Raw genomic sequence first — 25,639 nt, forward strand, 5'->3', positions numbered from 1 at the left:
CCTACATACACATTTCTGCAGACATTTTGTCATGCACAACTCTACTGGATAGAATGAAAAGAACCATTCTCTGTTCCAACTCACAAAATGTGTGTAATATAAAAAAGGAACGTAGATGAATTTTTTTAAATTTCCCCATGATCCCTGGTTTTCTGTATTTAATTTCTTTTCCTCTTGCTGAAAACTATCAATGGAAACTCCTATATTACACAGGAGATTTGAAAAATGCAGCCTATCTTCCTAAAGAAATATGCACTGGTGTCATTTGAAGAAATTACTGTGATTAAAGGGAAAACAGTGTGTACCACAGGTTTTGTTTTTTTTTAATACAAGAAAGATTGGATTTTATAGTTCTCTCCAAAGACTACATAACCATAATTTACATTTTCAAAATTATTATAACTCTTTTCAAGGTAGTAGCAATTTGTCTGGTATCTTAATCTATTTTGAGTTAACATCTATTAGCACTTTTTGAAAATGTGAGGTAAATTGCTATGCTAATTAAGGTAAATCACACCATAGTTTCATTCTACTGCTGCTGCTACTATGGAAGGGTGAGGAGAGAACCTTCAGAGCTTCAGAGATTCAGCTGAACTAATTTATCTAGACCATCACACTGCTGTTTCACCTCCTTATCAATACTTTCCCCAGAAAGTTCCAGCTAAGTGTAAGCCCAAGCCTGAAGTAGCTCCCTAATGATACCTACGGTTCAAAAAAATACTATTTCTGATAAAATTTGCTGAAGAAACCATTTATATTATGTGATTCTTATTTCCTCTTTGCCTTATGTTTTTAAAATAGGACATGTTTCTTATGAGGGAGGAAATATTTGACACCTGAGTATATAAAAATCACATTTACGAATATAATAACCCACCTAAAATCACTTTTTTAAAAATCACTTTTTTCTAAATGGAGAAAGTTTCCCTGCAGAAAGTGGCCACTACTGAAAATACCATTACCAATAACACGTATTGCGTTATCTCTAGACTGAAAGTTCCTGGACAGCAAAGAGTATTTGAGTCATCCCTTTGTTTTCAGTCCTATGTACATTGCCCACTGTGTTCTTACCCCATTAGATTATGAGCTCAAGAGACAGGAGTTTCTATTGGTTTTGTTCAATGCCAAATCCCTAGCACCTATAGAATGCCTAGCACCTAGTAACAACTCAGTAAATATTTGCTGGCTCAATTAACGCAGCAGTCATTCAATGAATAGGTATTGAGTAAACACAGAAGCACCGATAAGTACTGCACCAGACATTGTGGAGGTAAGCTCACCTTGTTCCCAGACTGTTCCAGCTACAGTGATGGCAGTCTCTAAAGTCTTGACATTATGGCGGCTCCAAACTCCTTTCGTCCTTTGAAGCTCATACCCAAGGTGATTCTTTGTGCTACCCTCCTTTCCATGTGACATCACAGGGTGCCTCTTTCCAGATACACCTTCCCTCGGGTTTCCAACAGTTTTACACAGGAGACCAAAGTAGCTCATGATGGTGGTTCAGCCATTTTTGTTGGGTCATGCTGCTTTCAGGCAGTACTCAGGAAATGCCCAAGCTGTGCTTCAGTTAAATGATGGTAGCCTTCCTTACTGGAGATCAGTGACATATTATACTGGTGGACAACACCGAGAAAGATGTTTATGGTCACTAGATATGAGCCGGTTTCCAAAACTTCGCAAAAACCCACATGGTTCAGAAGATTTAATGCTTCTGCTTACGGCATCAGCACCCTGCTTAGTGTGGCAGACCCAGGAAGGCCCCACAGAAGATTCTGAAATTCTGTGACATTTAAGGTCCCTTCTCATGTCACAGTTATCTGGTGGTGGAAGGGGAACTGTAGGCATATCTCCTGACTCAGAACAATGCTATCTCCTGTAATTTTTTGGGCTTCCATAATTCTACCTGTCTTCACTGCTACCTGGGGGAAAATGGCAACCTGAGGAACTTTTTGTTGTTGTTGGTTTTGTCATCATGGTTGTGTTAGGGATTTTTCGTTCCAGATAGCACGAAAGTAATACTCAAGCCATCATGAGTGAATCATGGTAGAGTCTCAGACAAGGAAAAATTCTGTGACCCAAACTGTCCAATGCACACCACTGAGAAACACTGTGCTCATCAGAATTAAGTACTCATGTGGTAGGGGACAAATCAAACACATTTCTTCTCTTCAGCATGGTTTACTTTGGCAAAATACTTGAACATAATTTGCTCATTTTTCATCCTAATGACCAATAGAGGCAAAACAAAAGCATGTCCCCATTCTAGCATGGAGGGAATGGGAAAAGTATTCAATGATCATTTACAATTTTTTAGGCATATAAGCATTAATGTTCCCTATTACAGGTGACCTGTGGCTCAGAAAGAACTGGTATTTCACACAGGGTCATGCAGCTGGTAAATAGGAGCCAGGATTTGAATCCAGAACCCCTAAACACGAATGTTCTCTGCCTTGTGCGGTGTTGGCCCGGCATACAGATAACAGAGCCTGACTGGGGCTTAACCGATCACCTGCCCCAGTAAAACATTCACTGACGTTCAATTTCCATCTACATGACAAAAAATGATTTCAATTTACATACAAATAGATTTCAAAGTTCTTTACAATGTTTTCAAAATGGCTGTTCTGTGCAATGTAAATTCTAATGGATCTCACATGGCTTGGGGAATATTCTGTTGAGGACTTGTGGTTGCACAAGACTTTGAAACATGACAGAGACGTAATGATGCTGCAGGACAGACAAGGGACCTCCTGGCAGGGCACACAGGCCCATGACATAAACAGGCACTGCTTTCTCTCCAGTCCCCGGCCCATCAAAACATTTTTCTGTGTCCCAGAGGTACAATGACCAACATGACAGATATGGTCCCTGTCCTCTGGGAGCAGGGAAAATTGACAATTACACAGCCACAGCAAAGCCTGAGAAGCCCTTTCTAGGGGAAGTGCAGGTGGCTGTGGACAGAGGCACCCAGCCTTCTCCAGGAGCGTGGGAAAAGGCTTTCCAAAAGAAGTGGTATTTAGTTGAACTTCTGAAGGACAAGGAGGCATCAGCCTGTGCACATATGTGTCAAATACACGCATATTATTCAGGGAAGAAAGGAAACCCGTTCGTGCACCCAGAAAACAACTCCACTATGTCCCTTATTTTGTAAGCTTTGTTAAGGCAATGTTTCTGCAGCTCACCTAGCAAACTCAAGGGTATAACTGAAGTAGATCTTGTTTCACGTGGCTCTGTTCTGAGGAGAGGAGGGTGAAGAAAATGAACCCCTCTATCTGCAGGGGCGGAAGTAAGGAACCCACAGCACATCTGTGAATGGGGCTGCAAATAGCACACTCAACTCCTCTCTCCTAATTCAGGGCTCTTGCCCTCACACTGGTCTGTCATTCTTCACAGACTCCCTGGGCAATGTCACTCACTGCTAACAGCCCCAGCGGCTGACTCCTGGCGGCCCAGAGGCAGAGTGTTGTCTGTCGGGCAATCCGCCTCCAGAATCTGCTTCTCTCTGACTTTCTTGGCTCTCTGGGAAACTGTACTGCTTATCTGTGGAACCTGGCATTCACAAGGTGTAGCAAAAGCCATCATGGACAATGCATATTCAAATGAGGCCCAATAGCTCTTTAGGCAAGTGCCCACTGGCCCCAAGACGGGCACATATCAAAATGGATAAAATGAGGGTAATGTAAATTCTAGTAATATGTCAAATTTCCATGTAAATGAGATGAGTCATCTAAGTGCAGTTTAAAATATTTTAAATAGGATACTAAGAAAAGAATAAAACAGCAGATGATACATTGATTTTCCTGGGACCCTGCACAGCCAACACCATGCGCCAGGCTCTCTTCAGGGATTCCAATTCCTTCCCTTGCAGCAGGACCTGTCACGTCCCTGTTTGGGTGATGTGCTGTATCCTGCTGATGCTGCCCTACGTTAGAACACAGAGGTCCAGAACACCAAAAATTGGGAGTGACTATACACTCTCTCACTTCACCTTTCTCTTCAGCGGCAAAGCTAAGCCTCCCAGAAGTCTGGAGGAGGATACAGCAGTAGCTCGGTAGGCACAAACAGACTGTGGGCAGAGCCCACAATGAAGAGAAAGGGTCTTCCCCAGACTGGTGAGGGCTGTGAAAATGATTCTAGGTGTGAGCCAAAGCACCTGCTCTTTGTCTCTACTCTACAGGCAACTTCCCATTCTTTTCCTTCCCTCCACCTCTCTCAGTCAAACCAATGTCCTTCTCCATGAACTCCACAGTAACTCATACATAACAAATGTGTGATATGTGTTTCTGGACATGGGATGAGTTAAACTGTGTTTGCAACCAAGAACACAAACAAGAATATAGTGGATCTCAGCCCAGCTGCTCACTAGAATCACCTGACACTCAGGTCAAATCCCAGACCGATTGTATCTGAATCTTGGGGGAGTGGATCCCACACACCAGTAGTTTTTAAAGCCCTCCCCTCCGACTCCATAGTTCAATGTGCAGCTCAAGTTGACACCTACTGGTCTATAGATTTCAACTGAAGAGCCTGTAAGGGGCACAGGTAATTTCTGCTCTTGGGAATCTAAAGGCAAGGTCTAAACTAAGATCACTTAAAGATAACAAGTACGCCCTTGCCTCCCACATTGCCCTCTGTGTTAATGTGAGTCAGGGCTTCTGGAGAAAGAAACTGCTGCTCCTACAGCTTATTAGTCCATCATTTTACAAATACTCATCACTACGTGAAATAAAAGGTACATTTTTTGAATGCGGTAAAAACAGACTAGTTTCCTCTCCTTCAGCGTCGATCAGTATTGGGACTCTAGCTGGGCACAGCCAAAGAAGGTCACCTTCTCACCTTCCCAACAGCTGATGAAAGGGAAGCCTCCATTAAACAAAGTTGTCACATGGGTGTAGGCGGTGCTTCCTCAAGGGACCACCCATGAGATGGAAGTATGGGACATACACGACTACATATTTAATAAAATTTTAAGAAGAAAAACAGATAATCTTATTGGAGACTAAAGGCCACCTGCTGAAGATGGGAGTCAACTGACCGATTATAGGCCACCCACAATGCATTACGCTTCATGCATGAACCTCTTACTACTGGCCTGAGGCCTTTAAGGACGTATTTTTTTTTTTTTACAGAGAGAGGTAAGAAATATTACTCTTGGGTGGCAAAAAACTCATCTAAAAGTCCCAAAGCATAGAAAGAGACAGATACTGAGAATGCAATGAACCCGACAGAGGCAGGCTCATAAATTCAGGCAACTTTGTCAAGTGCAGTCATTCCGTTTCAGAATCTGCAATGATTGGAAGTGCTATGCTCTGTCAATATCACAACAGGCCTGGCTTCATGCTGTCTCTTTTTCATGAAATGTGGGTTGCCTGTTAACACTAGCATTGCTTTCTATTCACTTGAATTAGCACAGTGAGAAAGCAGCAAAGAACCTGGGAGGACGAGGATCACAGAGACGCCTGCAGTGTTAAGTTGAGAATCGGGGCTCGCCAACCTGAAGCCTCTAATTAGAGATTAGTGTGACAGGAGTCCAACGACCAGACTGTCAGAGAGAGAAATTAGTGACATTTTCATTCCCTGTTCCACCAAGCAATCTTCCACCAAGGAGGATGTTTCAAGTCAAGTGTAAGCTCTATGTATAGCCTCGTGTCGTCCATTCAGAAGCCACAGACCACTGGCCTTGGAATTGACCTATGGCACAAATCTACACACTTTTTTTTTGGTATAGATTTGCATGTGTGGCACTGATGGGAACCAAAGCAGACCTGTGTGGGACATCAAGATGGAGAAAGCCACTTGGGGAGTCATCTGCAAAGCTCTAAATGGTTCAGCAAAAGACTGACTATTTGAGAAACACTGGGCCCTAATAAGATAATTAATGTAGTCACTAACTGAGCAGTAAGTACAATGTATTTTTAGAACACATCTGGGTGTTTCTAAATTCAACTCTTCAAGTTAAGCTGAAAAACACAATCGAGAAAGGAGACTCTCAGAACTAAAAATGTCTTGTCTTTTATGTTTAATGGGTTTCTTGATTTCAGTTTTTATTTTCTTACATAAAGCCTAGGGCAGTGGTAATCACCGGTGGACACCTAATGAAAAAAAAAATCTTTCTAAAAACGGCTGTTTCCATCAGGTAGAGTTGATGGAGTTGACCTGTTTCCTAAAACAAATTTATTACCAACAAAAATTTATTCTACATAAAAGTGATCTGTAAATCTGTAGATGAGAAAACCTGAAAACAGGTGATATTTTTGGTGCTCAGAAGAGAGACTCTACATAAATCAGAGCATTTGGGGGTTAGGCTCTGAAGGGATCAGAGTCCAATCATACAACAGATGCCTGGACTCCATCTGTGACTCTCCTGAACCCCAGGGGCTTTTGGCTACACTCGGAATCCCCCAGTTACAAAAACTGGTATTAAATCCAAGGTATCATCTTTCTTAGTCATTTATTTCCCTCTGTCCAGATAGTTTTTAAAAATGATTTTATTGATCTATTTGACACAGAGTTGAGAGAGAGAGAGAAAGAGAGAGAGAACACAAGCAAGGGAAACAGGAGAGCGAGAGGGAGAAGCAGACTCCCCGCCGAGCAGGGAGCCTGACTGGGGGACTTGATCCCAGAACGCCGGGATCATGACCTAAGCCAAAGGCAGATGCTTAACCCACTGAGCCACCCAGGTGCCCCTCCAGCTACTCCTTACAATCTATAAAACTATTAGAAGGAAGTGGGAGCTAATGTTTTTTAAACTTGCTTGTAGCTGTGTAATACCTCGGCAAACCAAAATAACAAGCAAACCAAATAAGTAAACTAAATGAATGAACCAATGAAAGTGGTTGAAGTTAGATGTAAGGACCAGGCCCCCTGCCCACTCTGTCATTCCCAGAGCCTCCTCAGAACCTTGGAGCTACACAGAATGCAGAAGAGAAACACAGCTCATCCTCCCCGCCACTGATACATGTTTGTTTAGTAACTGTTATGTACCATCCACTGTGGCAGGCTCTGGCACGACAACCTAGAAGCAGAAATCCATGGATCTTATATTCAAATGAGCAGGAGAGGGATGGGGACAAGGAAGGTAAGCATTCACCGTCACAGCAAATAAGAGCTAATGTTTATTGCTTGCTAAGGAACTTTCCATACATTAACTCCTTTAATCCTCTCCATAGTTTACGGGAGAGGTATTATTTTTATTTCCACTTCACAGATGAGGGAAGCAGCCGGGGAGATGGAGATAGAAAAGCCAGGAGCATGGTGACATTGAAGGCAAGAGAAAAGCATTCTCATGAAGGAGGACATGGTTACCACAGTGATGCAGCTGCTGCGATACGAAGCAAACCATGGACAGAAAAGTGGCCACTGGATGTGGTGATGAGGAAGTGACTGGTGATGCTGGAAGGAGCAGAATCAGCAGAGTGGCGGAAAACAGAATGGCAGAGGACCTCGGCGGAAGGCAGATGCAGGATCAAAGCAAGGTTCTTTATGGAAAGGAAATATACTTTGGGGTGCCATTTCTGACAATTAATTTGCAGACTCACAGGACACACTGTAATTGCCTGCTTGTCTGTTTCCCCCAGGAGGCTGCGGGCTCCGTGGGGGTAGGGACTGTCTCATTCACTGTTTTTTCAACCTGTCACCTATCACAGTGACTGGAACACAGGAAGCGACTCAATGGAGATATCTTGAATAAACGGACAAAATATATGATAACTATTGGGGCAGGGGAGGGAGTTTAGGTTTCTTCTTGAAAAACTACTTGCCAAACAAAATTTTCCCTGCAAACTGGCTGCTGAATGGCTGGGTCTCCCATGCAGGCTAAGCCGGTTCCTTCCAGAGGGGCAGTCATCCCCCAGTCTCCTAAGCCACTGCAAGCTGTCCTTGCTTCTACTGTGAAGTCAGGTGCTTAGGAGTTCTGGGATCTAATCTGAGCCTTGTTAAGAAACTGCTGTTACCTTTTCTATTTCTAAATTAGAAAAATAATATGAACCTGAAACCTAATTCTTTCATATAATTACTTAAGCCAAATCAAAGTTCCAAGGAGATTATTTACTGCAAAGCAATGACGCTCCCAGGTGCCTTCAGGCAAACTCCAGCATAATATTCTATTCACCCTACAGCATCTGGGGAACAGCAGACCCTCTCCTTCCTTTCTAAAAAAAAAAAAAAAAATTTCACTATACATCAATCCCATAACAGAAGTGAACAAAATAGAAGCAGTTACTTACAGCGTACTCCCTTAAAAGGTTCTAGGGGAGATGTCGATTTTCCTGACGAAGCAAACCAAACAAGTCTCAGCCTGGACACTGTGTGGCCATCTAACCTGGCAAGTCTTTACTCTGTTCATAAGAAAGGACTGCGACCTACCGGTCTCTGAATTTCTTCTTCCTTTATAAGTGTTATTTAATGGGTTTTAAGTACGAAAAAAATAGATTCTACTTGTTCCTGAGAACTGCTACATCTTGGGGCTTAGTTTTTCTTTGTAAGATATTAGCATGTGAATTTATATTCACGGATACAATCTTATGAACCAGGTAGTTCATGTCATGGTTAAATATCACACACAAGGTTCCAGAACAGATATGTATATGAGAATAAATACGGTAGTAGTCACAGCTGACATTTACTGAGGGCTTACAGCGTGTGTGACATTGGGCTGAGCACTCTGTGCCAATAGCTCATTTAATCTCAGAACAACCCTATGGAGTAAATACATCGCAGTTTTTTCAGGCAGTGAAACTGAGGCTTTTAGGGATTAAGCTGTCCAAAATCCCACAGACAGTAAAGTGAAGTTAGTAGAATCTGAAAACCCAGCAGTCTGACACCGGTGCTCACTAGTTTAACTTCTGCCGTAAAGCTTCATGTTGTGTTTCTTGCCCTAATACTGAAATACAGGGAAGGCCTTTTGGGTGAATAGGACTGGAAGAGGAGGCGGTGGGAATGCTTGGCTGCTTCGAGGTTGCGAGGTAACCTCTGAATTCCAGCTGATGTGTTTTTCTGTTTCAATTACCAAGAATAATCAGGAGAGAGTTGTAAAAATGTGTTTTAAAGTGTTCCTATGCGAAAATCACCTGGAGAAACTGTTTTATCAGCAAAAGGAACAAGATGCTGATCCTTCAAGGGAAGGACTGAGGTTCAGATTTTCGAGGCCCAGCCAGGCTCTCTGACCATTTTTCATCTTCCCTCTTCCTCTGAGGACACGACGGTGGGCCCTCCGGGTCATGGTTCTGTCTCCCAGGCTCCGGATGGCACAGTCAAATACAGTCAACACCACTCCTGCCTTATTAGGACAGAATATTTTGTTTTTGTTTTTGTTTTCACTGATAAGGCATAAATGTTCAATTTTCAGTTTTGGCTATGGGCAGTCTGGAAACAGCTGTGCATGCATTGCAGGGGAGCGGGGAGGCCCCGCAGGTACACACTTTGTTTCATGGCTGAATTGCTACCAAAACTGTTCTGGACACAGAGCCCCACAAATTATTTTTCCTTTAAACTGATTTTTCCAGTTAGTTCTGTATATTAGTTACAGAGTCCTATATTATTTTCCCCATAGGGCTTTCCTGCTCCTGACTCCTAAACAAGCTGATAAAAACTCCATTTTCTCCACAGAAATATTTAGGTGGTTGAGGCTTTCTCTTACCATAATTACTTCCTGAAAAATGCAGTGGTCAATTTTTCCTTGAATATTTTTACATTAAATGGGGCACACTAAAGTTGGCCCTTGACGTTTTAAGGTTGTAAAGTAGATTTCTGGCTTTAAGGAGATGACTGGTTTCTATTACTTGCTTTCTGTGTTGGCTTCTCATTGATTTGATTAAATCTCTCTACCATTTAAATGAGGAACTCTGTGTGAACACAAGAATTTATTATGACCTGAAGAAATCATTTCTTACTGAAAGAAATCATCTATTTCACTCCTCAACTAAGTACTTCAGGAATTGGAGCAGGTGAGGAGAAACTGGTCTCGTCAATGGCAGTTTGATGAGAAATGAATTAATTCGATTATTTCCATGGTGTGGATCAATAATAGTCAGCCTCACAGAGGCCCCTGGCCTGAAGGCAGCTGGATAATCAATAGGATCACACAGAGGCCTCTCCTCCCCCTGCAGCCTCTCTGATCTTTTCTGGGCGGACTCTTCACGCCTGTGTAATTCTAATTTATGTCAACTAGAAATCAAAGAAATTCCAAGAGGCTTTGGTCATAGGACATTGGGGTGGACCTTTCAAAATCTATTTATGTCTATTCCTTAAGTAATGTGGCCCCCACGACCCTCCCGGTGCCTCTAGAGGCCAAAGAGAAGGAGCCTCCTGACAAAAGCTACCTGCTCCAGGCAGAGGAGCAGCGTGAGGTAAATCGAGGCACACTTTCTCCTTCCTGTCTACAACTCTGCAGGGACATAAGAACAAATAAGCATTTTTAAGCAAAATGCTTTGCCAAGAGTGGCTCCCTCAATAACGCTCTTTAATGATACCCCAGACGCTGGCATTTTCAAATCAAATGAACAGTGTATAAAATTAGTTCTGCATGAAGTTAAAAAAAGAGAGAGAGAGAGAGAGTGAAAGGGAGCTTTTAAAAGCTCCAGCATTTCTTCATCCAACTGCTTTTCACAAGGGTTTGGCATTTGAGAATTGCTACATTTATGATGTTATTCGCTGCTCATAATTCAGGCCCGCTGTCTCCAAACTTCTGTATTAACACACACTGCAGAGGTTCCCACCACGACATTTTATCACCGAGGTTTTCCACACCAGCCAGGCTGCCTCTGGCGAGGTCTGGTTTCTCAGCCAGTGCCATGCCACTGGGCTCCCTCCCTTCTCATCAACCCTGTTACCCCAAACATTTTTCATTAACCTTGAACATTGCATTTCCATTTGCCCTACAGCTTTCCCATGATTTTTTTGGGTCCTTTTCAGTTTTGTTCTCCATCCAAACTGCCTTGTAAGAAAGGAAAATATCACATTATTAGAAGAAACGGATCTATCGGGAATCTAGAGTTCTAAAGGATATTTTATTCTGAAGTTCTGAAAATGATTTCTATGACCAACGCCATCGAATGTCTATAATCATGGAAAGCAGAGTAAACATATCGCTCTTATTAGAGTCCCGTTGATTATACAAGCAGTTTTAACTAAATCACCAAATAAATGCGTGTTAAGTTGATAGGTGATTTCGGGTCAACTCTAATTCCCAAGGTCAAGTAAGCCTTTGAACAGTCTTTAAGAATATAAGTTCACCTCAATTCATCAAAGCCGTCTCACACAGCGTTTCCTTCTCTTGGTTCTTACAATGCACTAAAGTTTAGGAGATTAAGTGGCGTCGGCTTTAAAACTCAAAGTAATGCCTCTAACATGCTTATCCATCCAGCAATCAGAACAGCTACTCAAACACGGGCTTCTTAATGCACTTCCTAATTTTACAAGTGCTCAGGGAATGCTGCGTTTGAGGAATGGCTGGAGGACTCCGCCCTGGGAGTCACCAATGTTGCCGCCCGGGCACACTCACTGCAGTTTAGCTTAGTTTAGCTTAGACGTTGTCTGACAATCTAAGCATACATTGCTTTCACTGCGAAGAATACATTGAATGTTTCTCTTCAGTTCTTTGTTTACCAAATGAAAGAGAGAAAGAAGAGGGAGACAGAGGAAAACACCTTTTCCTACAACAAATGCATTTTGTTACTCTTTCAGTATCTCAAAAGCCCAAGTGAGGAAAAAAGCTCAAGCTTGGTAAAATATAGCTCCCATATTAAATATAAGTGGCCCCAAATGAAACTGGCTGCGTGTGAAAGAAAATATTACTTGCCCTCAATATTTCGCAGAACCACAGGATCACAGAACTCAAGCCTGGGACACACAGACATCACTAACGCCATCTCTCCCCAAAGCAGGATCCCCGAAACAACATTCCTGACAAGGGCGTTAATTGTGTAGATTGTCAAGGCCTCTTGCCTCTCCTCTGTCACCAGTTGGTGTGCAGAAAGGGGAAGAACTCAAATTGGCGAGTTATTAATAGTTAGCAAATTTGGTTAGGGTACAAAGAGAAGGCCGATAGACCCAAACCAGTTTTGTTCTTAATTATTGGTTGGCACAGCTGATCACACTGAGATAGATAATAGGGTCTTTTTCTCCATATCTTGATCATGATGTCTCTGTGTTTTCTATTTCTATTCTTATCTTTCTCCATTATTATTACTTTTTGTTTGTTTGTTTGTTTCCCTGCTTATTTGAATTGTCTTATCTTCAACTCAGCCTCTTCTCCCACTGCAAATCTTTCTTCATCCCTCTGCCCAGGTCTGTAAGTTGATTCCAAATACAGAATGTTCCAGGAGGTATTAGTTTCCCTTTGTCGAGTGTGTAGAAAATGTAAATATTGACATCTTAGTACAGAAAATAATAATCTTAATTTTAAATTTAACTGAGGAAAAAGTAAAAGGGTAATGTCTTCTCTAATCTCAGTTTGTATTTTCTCTCTTTAATTTCTTTTCAAAATCGGACAACAGTACATTTTTTTTCTCATTTGGAAATTTCAAATATCAAAACACAGGTTAATATGACATCGATAAGGATAATCAGTAGCACTGAGCATTTTATATACAACAAACATGATTATTCTAAGAATTTGGTATATGTTCACTTATTTAAATGCTCACAACAACGCTACAAGATAGGGACTATCATTATTGTCATTTTACAAATGAGGAAACAGAGGCACTGAGTAGGCAACCACCAAAGATGAAACTACAGAGAGCAGAGCCCAGATTTGAACCCGAACTCTGGCCTCCAAGTTCATGCCCTCAGCTATTTTAACCTCTTTGCTACTCAAGTCTTTCTGAGTCTTGATAAAAATTTAAAATCTGGAGATAGATTGCATAACATAAATTTTGAAAGCTGAGTAGCTACTTAACTCTAGATTTCCATCCAACTAAATCAACAAACAGGCTATTATGTGCAAGGCTTTACTTGCACTTTGTGGGTGGTTTGGAAACTTCTTCCGTCCTCACAGAACCTCTCATGTCTGGCTCTGAGCTGCATAAACCTAGGGACGCCAGGCAGCAAGGCTGGACCCAGCATGCCCCGGGGCCGGGCTGCTCACGGCTAAGGGCAGATAGGGTGGTGCTAGAGCCAGCAGCTCACAGAGCAGCTCACTGGTTGGAGAAAGGACTCAGAGGGCGTCTGAGGAAAGGACTACTACAGTCTCAGGGATACCGCTAATCAGAACAGCCTCCCCATCTCACTTTGGAGAATTTGCATTTGGGTAGAAAAGGATCTATTCCTTCACTTAAAATAAGCAAGATGCTGGTCAGCAAATATGTCTGGAATAATCTCCAGTACTAACTGGAACATAAACTTCTACAACTCATCTCTGAAGGTGGAGCTGACCTCAACAAATCTAATGAGTGTGGACTAGAAATATGGTAATTTCTAAGAATGCTCGTGGATACGCAGATACATTTTGAACACATACATTTTGGTGCCCTTGGTGGAGAGTACTCAGGTAGCAGTTTCTTCTGGCAGACACTGAGCAAAGCTGTTGTCATTTTTTAGTGTTTCTAGAATACTCTGTCTACTGTAGACTCTTTAACTTGTTTTAAAAAGAAATTTTCTTTTAAAGATTTTATTTTTAAGTAGTCTCCAACGTGGGGCTTGAACTCATGACCCCAAGATCAAGAGTCACATGTTCCACTGACTGAGCCAGCCAGATGCCCCTAAAAGAAGTCATTTTAAAGTGACAGGGTTAGTAGCAGCATCAGGTTGGTTAGTAGTGAAATTTGACGGAAACTTGCAACCCCTGGGTCTCAGTGCTGTTGCTTAGTAACAAAGTCAGTCAGCTTTTTAGGCTCGGCTGAGAATATATAGTAAATTCTCTCTAAACATAACTAACTGGCAAAGGCCTAGTATAAGTTGGGATTTTAAAGCATTTGGAGACAAGAACTAGGTCAATTAACAAAAACGACATAGCACACAAAGGATTTGGGCCATTCTCCTATTTGCCCCCAAATATGCTACATTTAGAAAATGCATGTCCTTGGAGAGAAATATATATTTAGTTTCACTCTCTTTTGCTAGATTTCTCCCTAATCACCATTTGCAAAAGTAGCACACATGTGTAAATTATTTTAAGATGCTAGCAAGTTCTGAGCAAGTATCCGAGGTGGATCTTCCCCGAGAAAGCCATCTCTGTGCCCAAAGACTGCACCCAGGTGTGCCATGACCCCTACCCAGACTCCAAAGACCTGGGGTCAGACCTTGGGTAAGTAGCCTCTGGCCAGTGCCTGCTCTTTCTGAGCCTCCATTTTCTCCCCTTCGCAGTACAGATATACACTTCTAAATTTACAGGGGAGAAAGCACCTCTGTAGTGGCTGGTGATCAATACAGATTTTTATCATTTTTCTTCTTAGTCCTCAAAGGGCCCCATGTTAAATGTGGCACAGTTTCCCAAACTCACACCCACATCTCCTGGCTAGCTCCACACACCTTCAGTGGGACCTTGGGACCATTTCTCATCATGTGCTAAAAGTGGCATCTTAAGTGTGGAAAGGTGCAAATTCCCACATAATATCCCCTCCCTGGCCCTTTCTTGCCCCCAGATGGCTGGAATACATAGATGTTGAACACTGAAATCACACACTTCAAATTGCAAAAAACCAATTTGGCACCATTCTTTCCCCCTTACTCTTGCAGGAAACTTGGAACCCAGAAAAGAATTTTACTGTTAGACCCTGCACATTGCTATGTGCCATGCAAACATTTTTAATTTTGGTTCATGGACTTAGGGAGAGGAGGCCAAAATCTAATTTGACTGTGTATGACTGCTTTTCCTTTCTGCCTAAGCACAAAATTCATTTTTAAACGGAGAAATGCAAAAATAATCTCAGATTCATTTTAAAAATCAGGCATCTTGCGATGAGTAGCTATCATAGTACCTGTATGTGCATGTGCACATTTGTACATATATATATAGAGAGAGAGAGAGAAAGTGCTAGAAAGCTATTACCTACTCTGATATACAAAAAACAAATTTGAGAGATAACTCTTACTTTATCGCATCTCATCAGCCCCAGATATCTCAAGGATTTGCTGCTCTGTGCAATGAGGGTGGCTCCTTGATCTGTAATTTCCTTACACCATCCGACATCCACAGTCTCTATCGTCATGCTATATCGGCCGATGGCTATCAGCGCTGCAAGGGGGGACAGAGAGAGAGGGAGAGAAAGCAAGCATAAATGTTAGTGGTGAAAGGGGCCTCTATCTTATTATGACTATTCCTCTCATTTCCTCACTAAATTTGTTCCTGAAAGGTTGTGTGTAAACGAGTGTTTTGTAAATGAAATTAAATTTGAAATGCTTTAGGAAAGCTTGCTCTGTGACAAACCCTTGCACAAAGTGAATAATCATTCCATAATTCCCCTTCATGGGAACACAGCTTCTTATCAGTTTTACTCATTACAAGTTTACCTGTACTTTCAAACATTCACATCTGCAGAAGGAACAAATTAAAATGAATTACATATATAAGGTTACAGAAAACCCCAATTAGAAACTAAATTTCACCCAAGATAACTTGAATAATTTTTTAAAAGAAAAAATCCACGGAAGCACCATTTTGAGGTGTGTTATAATGCATGTGAATTTCTTTACCGACTGACATAATTTTTTCCATCTGTTCATGATCTGTAACGTGTAAGACTGTAATATTTTTCACATTAGGCCCTCTTGGCACTGTTAGAAATTAAGAGTACATTATACATACAGTCGAACTTAATTGGTGCCATGCTAGAGTGCAGTAAAGGGAATGTGTTTGTTATGGTAAATTTCCTCACCATTATCAGAAGTCTTCCTTCTATTAACATATAAAATGAAGCCTGTCATCTGCAGACTATCAGTATCTCTAGTCTTCTTGACTGTTTAGCATTGTACCACTAAACTAAAGTGCAAATGCTTATCCCATAATCTACGATATGCACTACTTATCGCTGCTCCATTACCCCTCACCCTAGTCCTGAATGGTCAGAGCGACCAATTGGGGAAGGTGGCTCTTTGCTACGGTATCTGATTTGATAGACGTGCACACCTCTACATTTGTTGGGCAGAGAAACAGCCTTCAACACCTCCAGCCAGAATAAGTTTATGGTGCATTGGTTTGTAAATGAGAACCCTGAAAACAATGCCACACATATTAAAAAGGAAAGAAATTGTTTGCTAATTATTTCCTCATTCTAAGATAGGATGCGTTGATTTCTGTGACATTAAAGGCGGATGATATTTTCCAATTGACTAGATTGATAAGAGCAGAGTGAATTACTCATGTAAATAAATGTTAACTCTTACAGCTCACAGAAAAGAACTTGGCAAAATCTCTTTGCTAATTACCTCAGTAATTTTTTTCTTTTAACTAGGAAATTCATGCCCACGCATTCAAGTGTCAAGGCACTTCTGAGTAGCCAGACATTTAAGGTTTACAAAAACAACCATGATCCCAGTGTTTTCCAGTGAACATGCTACAAAGGACAACTTTTTTTTTTTTTTCCCCTAGAAGTTCCTCATGCCATGAATTTGTTCATGCTGTCATCTTTACATGCTACCTCGACATTCGGTTTCCAAGGGAGTGGGAGCGGGATAGAGGGGGAGCTGCCAAAGGTTTGGTTGCTGAATGGTCTGAGTGGTATTTTGTGTGTGGAAGCTGTATCCGAGGTTAATCCCAGCAGTGTCCTTGCCCTAAGAAAACTGTTATATCTGGTATTGTCATAATTTTCACTAGTTATGATATCCCGAGGATCTCCTATGATAAATGAAGTGGAAGATACATAAAAGAAATTTCTTTCAATACAGAGTGCTCAAACTCTGATTTCAAAAGATGACAAAGGACAAGTTGCAGGATGGCCCCAGGTCAGTAGATTGTGTACTTTTATGTAGGTTTGGGGCTAGAACATGAAAGCCCTGCACTAGCCAGGAAAGGATAAAAACAAACGATCTGAGGATTTTTCAGAGGCTGCTTTATAAGCAAATGAAGAGTCAATAGCTATTGATTCTAACTGCTAAAAACTCTGGTGGTTAGTATTTCCCTTTTTTCCCCCCTTTCTTGTCCAAATGAAAATAAGCAGTAAATAAGACACCTGAAGATAAATCAGGGTATTCAGTCTTTGTTTTGACATAGTTCTATATACTGAAGTAAGAATTACACTTTGTTATTCCTTCGTTCCTTCAGTTGCTCAGCCAACACCTCATGAGTCCTCACGCTAGAGCACTTTGCCCAATATCCATTGACCGTCCCCGTGTTAGGCACTGGGCTAAGAATTTTAGGCATATTGTCTCATTTAATCCTCTCAAAAACCTTACAAAGTTTTATTATTATTTCCATTTTAAAGGTCAGGAAACTGAGTCACAGAAAGACTGAATAACTTTCCCAGTCACAAGATACTAAGTGGGAGAGTGAATAATAAGCTGAGAATTGGCTCTCAGCCCTGTCACCTACCAGATGGACTGTGTTAGATGCCTGGGGCCTTCTACCACCATTCAGGACTTCAATATTACAGCTTATAGGTAGCTAAAGATTTACCCTGTGACCATAACCATGGGTCCAACAGAATCTTTCAATTCCACAATCTATAGAGCAACTTACCTCTTTGTGACTACATCCTACCTTTGGATATTTTTTCATTGTTGTTCACAAGCTAGCTGTGAAACTTGTAGTGTGGTCTAGTCTCTAATTCATGTCCAGCCTCACTACTTAGCTGATGTCTGATCTTGGGATATTTCACTTTTCTGAGTCTCCACTTCCTCATCTGGACAATGGGGATGTTGACTCTATGTCCTTACTTCTCAGGGTTGGTCTGAAGTTCAAATGACATAATACATGGAAGGGACTTTGTCCTATATAAGTGTCATGATCTATGTGATATTTCCCTAAAGCATTCTACAGTGGTGCAGTTGATATGAAATGAAAAGACTTGAAAGGGTTTTGAAAAATAAAATGCTCTGGGCAAATGAGAGCATTACAGAAGCACTTAGTCATTATGTCAGTGCTGGTTCCTGAACTGCCCACTCTACATTGGTGAGCATGAACTCATGGACTGCATTTGGGACGATAGAGCTGTAAGTGTAATGTGTGATTACTACCTTCATTAGGACCTGTTGACACATTACGGTGATATTTACTGAGCCTTGAAAAGGGATAAATTATGCAAGGCTAATTCCTAATCTCAGTGCAATTTTAATATACTTTTTAATGTGCTAAGTACAGTAAAAAAATGAAATTCTAAAAAGTTACACAAGTTAAAAAATGTGATTCAGTAACTTATATAGTGATCATGGATATACATTAACCCACTAGAAGGCATTCCCATAGGCATACAGAGGAACTGAAAGCCATGAACACATAGGTACTTAATTTTGACTAAGACATTCCATTTCTAGGAATCTGCCCCCAAAATACACTTTTAATAGTACAAAATTACATATATATGTAAGTTTATTCATTGGAGCAACGATTATTATTGCAAAATAATGGAAATGGCCTTAAATACTCCCAAATAGGAGAATGGTTAAATGATGCTACACTCTCACAGAATACTACACAGCTGAAAAAAAATGGACAGGGGAAGATCACTAGGTACTTCTAAATCATTCAGTGAAAAAGGTAAAGTGCAAAGATTTATATGGTGTGCTAACACTATATAAAAGAGAATGTAATTCAAAAAAAAACCACAAATCTGCTCCTTTGTGAAAAAGGAATATGGGAAATATAAACCAGATAATAGGGACTGTTTAACTACAGAGTGTTGGTGGGGAAGGGGAGGGAAGAAGGGGGCATGGAATTTGGGGGGTGAGGGGTCAGGAGAAAGGGACACTTTCAGGAAGATCTCTTTGGATATAGCTTGACTGAGCATCACGGTAACATTTTACATACCTCCCAAAATAAAAAAATTAAAACCAACAAGGATTTGGAGGAAAGAGGAGTAGAATACAAACAGTAACAAATGAAGCTAATTGTATTACAAATGAAGAGCATGACCCAGGCGAATAAAATAACCACACAGAAGGGGATGGGAATTAAGAATTAAGTCACTTTGGAAAACATTATTTCGGCAGGATATTGTAAGGTGAAACCCAAAAAGAACTGTCAGCAAATACTGTACTCCAGTTACTAAATCTATTTCTCACAGGGGTATGAGTTAGTGATTCAGTAACTACTTTATGTGTAATCTAGGATTGTAAATAATGAGAGCTAGTCTTTTTACTGTTAGAGAAAGAAGTTATAAATAAGAAAAGAGGAGCGGTTTATAAAGATCCCAGTGTTACTGAATTGGAGTCAGAGGTATTAGAATGAATTCATGGTCATACATACATATGTATATATAACAGATACACAGATATCAATATAACTAATAAATATGATGTATGTGCACGCATGGCTTAGTATACAGACATATACTTCCTATCTTTTTCAGCTCAGAGAGTCTAGGAACAATGATGCTCCGGTAGCAGTGATCTACTAGCACCCAGATCTTGGTTTATAAATATCATTCTCCAATAAAAAGAATTAGGGCTTCTTACAGAAATGGTTGATTCCTAGACTGGGGCAAAGAAAATACAAGATGAGTTTGAAACATCTTGTGATATCAGAAAAAAAGAAGTGCTTAAAAAAGAATGAGGGTGGGGCGCCTGGGTGGCTCAGTGGGTTAAAGCCTCTGCCTTCAGCTCAGGTCATGATCCCAGGGTTCTGGGATCAAGCCCCACATCAGGCTCCCTGCTTAGCAGGGAGCCTGCTTCCTCCTCTCTCTCTCTCTGCCTGCCTCTCTGCCTACTTGTGATCTCTGTCAAATAAATAAATAAAATACTAAAAAAAAAGAGAGAGAGAATGAGGGCATGTCAAAAGGACACAGGATCCAATCAGAAGAAGCTGCCAGTGGCCACAGCTGGAACAATTTGAGCATCAAAATAAATAATGAGAGTATTGGGCTATACTTGAGAAAACTGAATAAGCATCCACAAGTCTATATGGTAGAGATACATAGATAGATAGATAGATAGATAGATAGATAGGTAGGCAAGCTAGGAAGGACAATTCTTCCTTACAGAAAAATCCCAATTAATAAGTGAGGAAGGAATGGGGGAAATACAAAACAATCATCAGGCAAAGACCACGGTAATAACTGCTGCAGGCCAAACCCACCAATGGATGCTAAAATCGGAAGAGACCCAGCAGCCACCACCTTAACCAAAAGACCAAGCAAGATTCACATCACCGGCAATAATACATAGAGATACCATGTACCCCCTGAGCACTTCTGCAGTATTCTTGCCAAAATAAATAATCTCCATCTATGCATTAGGAAAGGCCGCACAAACCCAAACTGAGAAATATTCTACAGATCTAAAGGGCAGGGGTAATGGAATGTAAGAAAAGAATGGGCAAGTGTCACAGATAGGAGAAGATTAAGGAGACACACCAACTGTGAGATCCTGGATTGGATCCTGGAATAGACAAAAGAATTAGGGGAAAAAATACTTGGTGAAATTCAAATAAGCTTTGGAACTTAGTTATCCAACTGTTTTCAATGTTAATTTCCTGGTTTGATAATTATACTATGGTTATATGAATTGACAACATCAGAGGTAGCTAGGGGAACAGTGTATGTGAACTGTCTACCATTTTTTCAACTTTTTTGTAATTCTAAAAGTATTTCGGGGCACCTGGCTGGCTCAACTGGTGGGGCATGTGACTCCTGATCTCCGAATTGTGAGTCTGAGCCCCATGCTGAATGTAGAGATTACTTAAAAAAAAAAAAAAAAAAAAAAAGGTATTTCGAAACAAAGATTTAAAACACACAGATAAGCTGGGGCACCTGGGTGGCTCAGAGGGCTAAGCCTCTGCTTTCAGCTCAGGTCATGGTCCCAGGGTCCTTGGATCGAGTCCCACATCGGGCTCTCTGCTCAACGGGAGCCTGCTTCTTTCTCTCCCTCTGCCTGTCATTTCCTCTGTTTGTGCTCTGTCTCTGGCAAATAAATAAATAAAATCTTAAAAAAAAAAAAAACAACACAGATAAGCTAATAACAGATCACAAGTGAATGAACTAAGGAGAGAACTAAAATTTCCCAAGTGAAAGCAGGTATTACTTTCACAGTGAACAATCTGATATATAAATGTTACCACTAGAAATACATTTTTCTCTTCAGAGGAAAAAGATTAGTCATACGAGTGCATTAACAAGTGACCTGCAGCTGCCATTTTGTCCTTTCCAGTTCTATCCTCCACTACGGATCTCTGTACCTGAAACACAATCAGAAGAAATGCCCTAGTGCTTGAAAGAACGGGGGTTAAAATTTAACAGTAGGATTAACATCTTTCATGTAATACTTGGATAAAAGCCATTTGCAAAGAAATTTCTTGGCATGGGTACAAAGAGATAAATGTGAGAAGCGCTCTTCTTTGTAGAAGCCACAGAAGCTCCAAAACAAAGACAGGACACTTGGGAGACATTTGTTGTGGTGTGATGGTCCCAGGGAGGGCTCCCTCCGCCCTGCGGGGACTACGGCAACCACTGGCGCTTCCGGCTAGCCCTGGCGCTTCCGGGGAATCACAGGGGCCTAGAAAAAGTACAGATGCCCAAGTCCTACCCCTGGAGATTCTGATTCAGGAGAAGAGATGAAAGCTCCCTGGATCTTGGTGGGCAGGCAGGGTGGAGAACCCCTAGAACAGCCTCCGACTCGGGCAAAGTCAGTCGACTGAAAACAAAAGAACTCATTGTTAAGGATCTGCAAAGCTATGTGTTCTGATATTTTAATACAACTTTATCTCTCAAACAGTAGTGACTTCTTGCATAGACTCCAATACTTTTTAATTTCTTTATTTCTAATTTATATCCTTTCCTTCCATTTTTATACATTACCATTATATTCCTCCTATTATTAGGTAGTAACTAGACAGAGACCATATTCTATTTTTAGTAAATATTTTTCTTTACTTCATTGCACTTACTTATATTTCTAATGCAGCACTTATCAGCATTTGTTTCATATTAGAATTATTTATCGACATGCCTGTCTTCCTACTAGACTGTAAAGTCTTGTTAGCAGCGAACGTGGGGAATGCTTTTCTAGGACCTCTAATTCCCTGAAAATCAAGTGTCATTCATTTTTTACAGTTTCAATGAACTTTTCCGAAGTATAGCATGCATGCAGAAAATTGCACAAGTCCTAAGGGTACAATTTGATGGATTCTGACAAAGTTAACCCAGCTGTGAAACAGTATCTAGATTGAGAGACAGGGCATGACCACACCGCGGAAGCTTGCTCGTCCCCAACGCCAGTCACTACTATTCTGCCAACAAGGATAACCACTATCCTCACTTTTAAACACATAGCCGAGTGTTCTTGTGTTTGAACTTCATATTCATAAACACTGTGCGCTCTCATTTCTGGTTTTTCAGCTGTCCATCTACATTGTCGTGTGTACTGGTAGTTCGTTCATTCTCAATGCCCTCTAACATTCCATTCTACTGGCTATGAAGTATAATGCTACTGTAAACATGAACATACATGTGTGGATTATGTTTTCCTTTCATCTAGGCAACTACTGAGGAGCGAGGTGGGATTTATGGGTTGTATGGTTAAATGTATGTTGAACTTCATAAACTGCCAAAATATTTTCCAAAGTGGCTCTTTTCCCACCAGTAATGTCTGAAGCTTTCAGGGTCTCTACATCCTTGCCAATACTTGGTAATATCCGTCTCTCTGATTATAGGCATTCTGGTGTGGGTGAATTGCTACCTTATCGTGGGTCTTAATTTTCATTTCCATAAGCACTAATGATATTGTGCATCTTGTCATGGTGTCATACATTGTTTTAAAATCCTAGCATAAAATTATGTGCTTTTATCCTTACAAGTACTCAGTAAATATCTATTCAATTAAACTGATAAACAAGGAAAGGCACGTAAGTTTTCTATTATTAAACTACATAGCAAATAATAGCTTTCTAGACAACAGATAATTTTCCACATAATTTGAGGGAAAGTACCAGTAAAATAAACTTAGTCTATCCTCTGAAGACATGAAAAATCTTAAAGTTTCTTAAAATAAGAAAGTAAATTTAAAAGAATTACAGTTATAGAAAGCTTTCCAAATGCTCATTTATTTGTGGAATTTCAAAGACTGTGGAGTATGCTTTATATAGGAACTCTAAATCTCTGAAAATCAAGTGAAAAATAAATATAATACAAAAATTGCCCAACAACGGTGGATAACATTAGAGTGAAAACTTTGAATTATGGCAGGATTTTCAAGACATTGCATGTAGGGGCATTCATTTTACAGAATTCTGTTTACAGAGTTCAGAGTAGCAACAACGCAAGTCGTATCTGACAAAGGGAACAAGCTGGCTGTGGCCCTTGACCTTTCGGGGAGAAGACTCTTTTGCCCTATACATCCTGAAATGGAAATGCAACAGTATTTATAGGCTGCACCTGTTTTCCTTCTTATGAGATAAACAAGTTGGTGGAAAAGTAAGAGTTCAAGTGAAGAATTTTTTTTTTAAAGGTCTTTAAATTCATCAGAAGCAAGGATAAGAGTTTTTTACCTTTTATGTTTTTCACATTTTTATTTTAATAGCAGGAAGACACAAATCTGATTGGGTAGGTAGAAACTATCTTTGAGTATGTGACTTCTGAAAATGTAATAAACAAAAGGCATATTTAGAACTAACCTCCATTTAACAGGAAACCAATCCACTGCCCTGGTTTTCAGTGGTGCTATGTTTGGTAATAACCAGCCTTCTGAGTGGAATGTTAGGTTCTCTTGATAATCCTTTATTAAACTTTAGAATCCAAGATGAACAAGAAAAAAAGCCTTACTACTCTTAACATTGGCTGAGAACCTTAAAGTCCCTGGGTCAATGATTCTTTTTTATTGTAGCCTACATACATACATATATTACTTATCAAAGAATTATCCATCTTTTTCAAAATGCTGACATTATATTAGAGTTCTCCACTTTATGAGAAGTGAATGCCAGGCTTAAATATGTTGGTTCATGGATATGGAAAAGTACATTAGTGTTTCTGTCATATATCCGCCTTGTCCATCTTTCTGAGCTGTATTTTGCAGACCACCCTAAAGACACGATGTCAGTTTCAAGCAGGGTTCAGATACAAATATTTACGTGACCCAGTGCAGGACAGAGAAGGATGTGACTGCAGCAACTACCTTCTAGAGGTACCAAGGCTGCTGACAACACGTGTTATCAGACTGCCCAACCCACACTGTAAAAGTGTCTTGATATTGAAGGGAAGCAAGCCAAAGTAAGAGGGAAGAACACATTGGGATGTCAGCAGAGTGAATATATGATCTCTTTCTTCTTTAAACAAGCACTAATTGAGTACCTACTATGCACCAGGGAGTGTTTCAGCAGCTAGGAATAAAGAGATCAAATCCCTGCCCTTGTGGGGCTTGTATTCTGAATACAAATAAGTAATTATTATACATAATTTGTCAGGTGGTAATGAGACTTTGAAGAAAAATTAACCAACGACCAGGGGTGAGAGTGCTACAATTTTAATTAGGGTGAACAGGGAAGGCCTCATGGAGAAAATGACATTTGAACAAAGATCTGAAGAGGTGGGGGAACAAGCCATACAGACATCTCAGGGAAAGGCATTATGTGTAGAGAAAACTCAATGTCAAGGCCATGAGATAGGAACGTTGCTGGCTTGTTTTAGATTGAGCAAAAGAGCAAGATGGTGAGTGGTGGAGAGGAGATTGGGGAGAGTTAATGGAAAAGGGGGTGGTCAAAATCGTCTCACAGATCATTTTAATGACACTGGCTTCCCCTCTAAATTAAATTAGAATCCACTGGAGAATTTGGGACAGAGGAGTGATATGATCTAACTTAAACTTTCAAAGGACTTCTCTGGCTTCTGGGTTGAAGACAGACTGTAAGGAGGCAAGAGCAGAAACAAGGAGACCAAGAAGGAGGCCACGGCAATTATCTAGACAAGAAGTGATAGTGGCTTGGCCCAGGGCTATGTTATAAAAATGGGGAGGAGGAGTTGAATTATGACCATTTTAGAGAGGACCAACAATACTGCTGATAGATTAGATGTGGAGTTAGAGAAAGAGAAGAGTCAAGGATGTTAAAAGAAATCTTTTTTTGGCACTTAGATTTGAAAGAAATTTCCTGCGTAAGATTTTACATAGCTGCTCTCTGTGTCCTTGTGTGTCTCGGTGTCCTTGCGTGTCTCAGTGTCCTTGCATTAGTAGGAATATATTGGTTTCTTTGCTGGGATATAAACTCCGAGAGGAACAAAGACCACCTTCACTCATCTTTATATCATCATTGTGTAGCACAGCATCTTCACTTGTTAGTATTCAATATATGTTCATTTAAATATGTGCATCTTACATATCACAATTAAAAGCACTTAGGGGAAAAACTCAGAAAGGGCTCTATGATGTCTGCAGGTATCTTTGGGGGAGATTATAAGCAATAAATATTTTCCCTGTATATTTCTGCATTTAAAAATTTTCAACACTAGGCATGCTTTGCTTAACAAAGGAAGTAAAAACCAGTTTTTAAAAAGGTGTGCTGGACAGATTTCTGTATTTTATCAGAGTGAAGGGAAAAACTTAACATTTCTGACAGTAGGGT

General features: G+C 40.5%; 1 protein-coding gene across 1 annotated transcript in view; it reads right to left on the bottom strand.

Moving 5' to 3' along the window:
• Window positions 1-25,639, bottom strand: part of LOC111148386 (F-box and leucine rich repeat protein 17) — a 524,279-nt gene that overhangs the window by 13,226 nt on the left and 485,414 nt on the right. Inside the window, exon 8 of the mRNA XM_022504895.1 lies at window positions 15,033-15,175. Coding sequence (XP_022360603.1) covers window positions 15,033-15,175 — 143 coding nt within the window. The remainder of the gene's footprint in view (window positions 1-15,032; window positions 15,176-25,639) is intronic.

The sequence above is a fragment of the Enhydra lutris genome, unplaced genomic scaffold (assembly GCF_002288905.1).
Source record: "Enhydra lutris kenyoni isolate GAN:26980312 unplaced genomic scaffold, ASM228890v2 scaffoldscaffold19, whole genome shotgun sequence".
In the NCBI taxonomy this organism is placed as follows: Eukaryota; Metazoa; Chordata; class Mammalia; order Carnivora; family Mustelidae; genus Enhydra; species Enhydra lutris.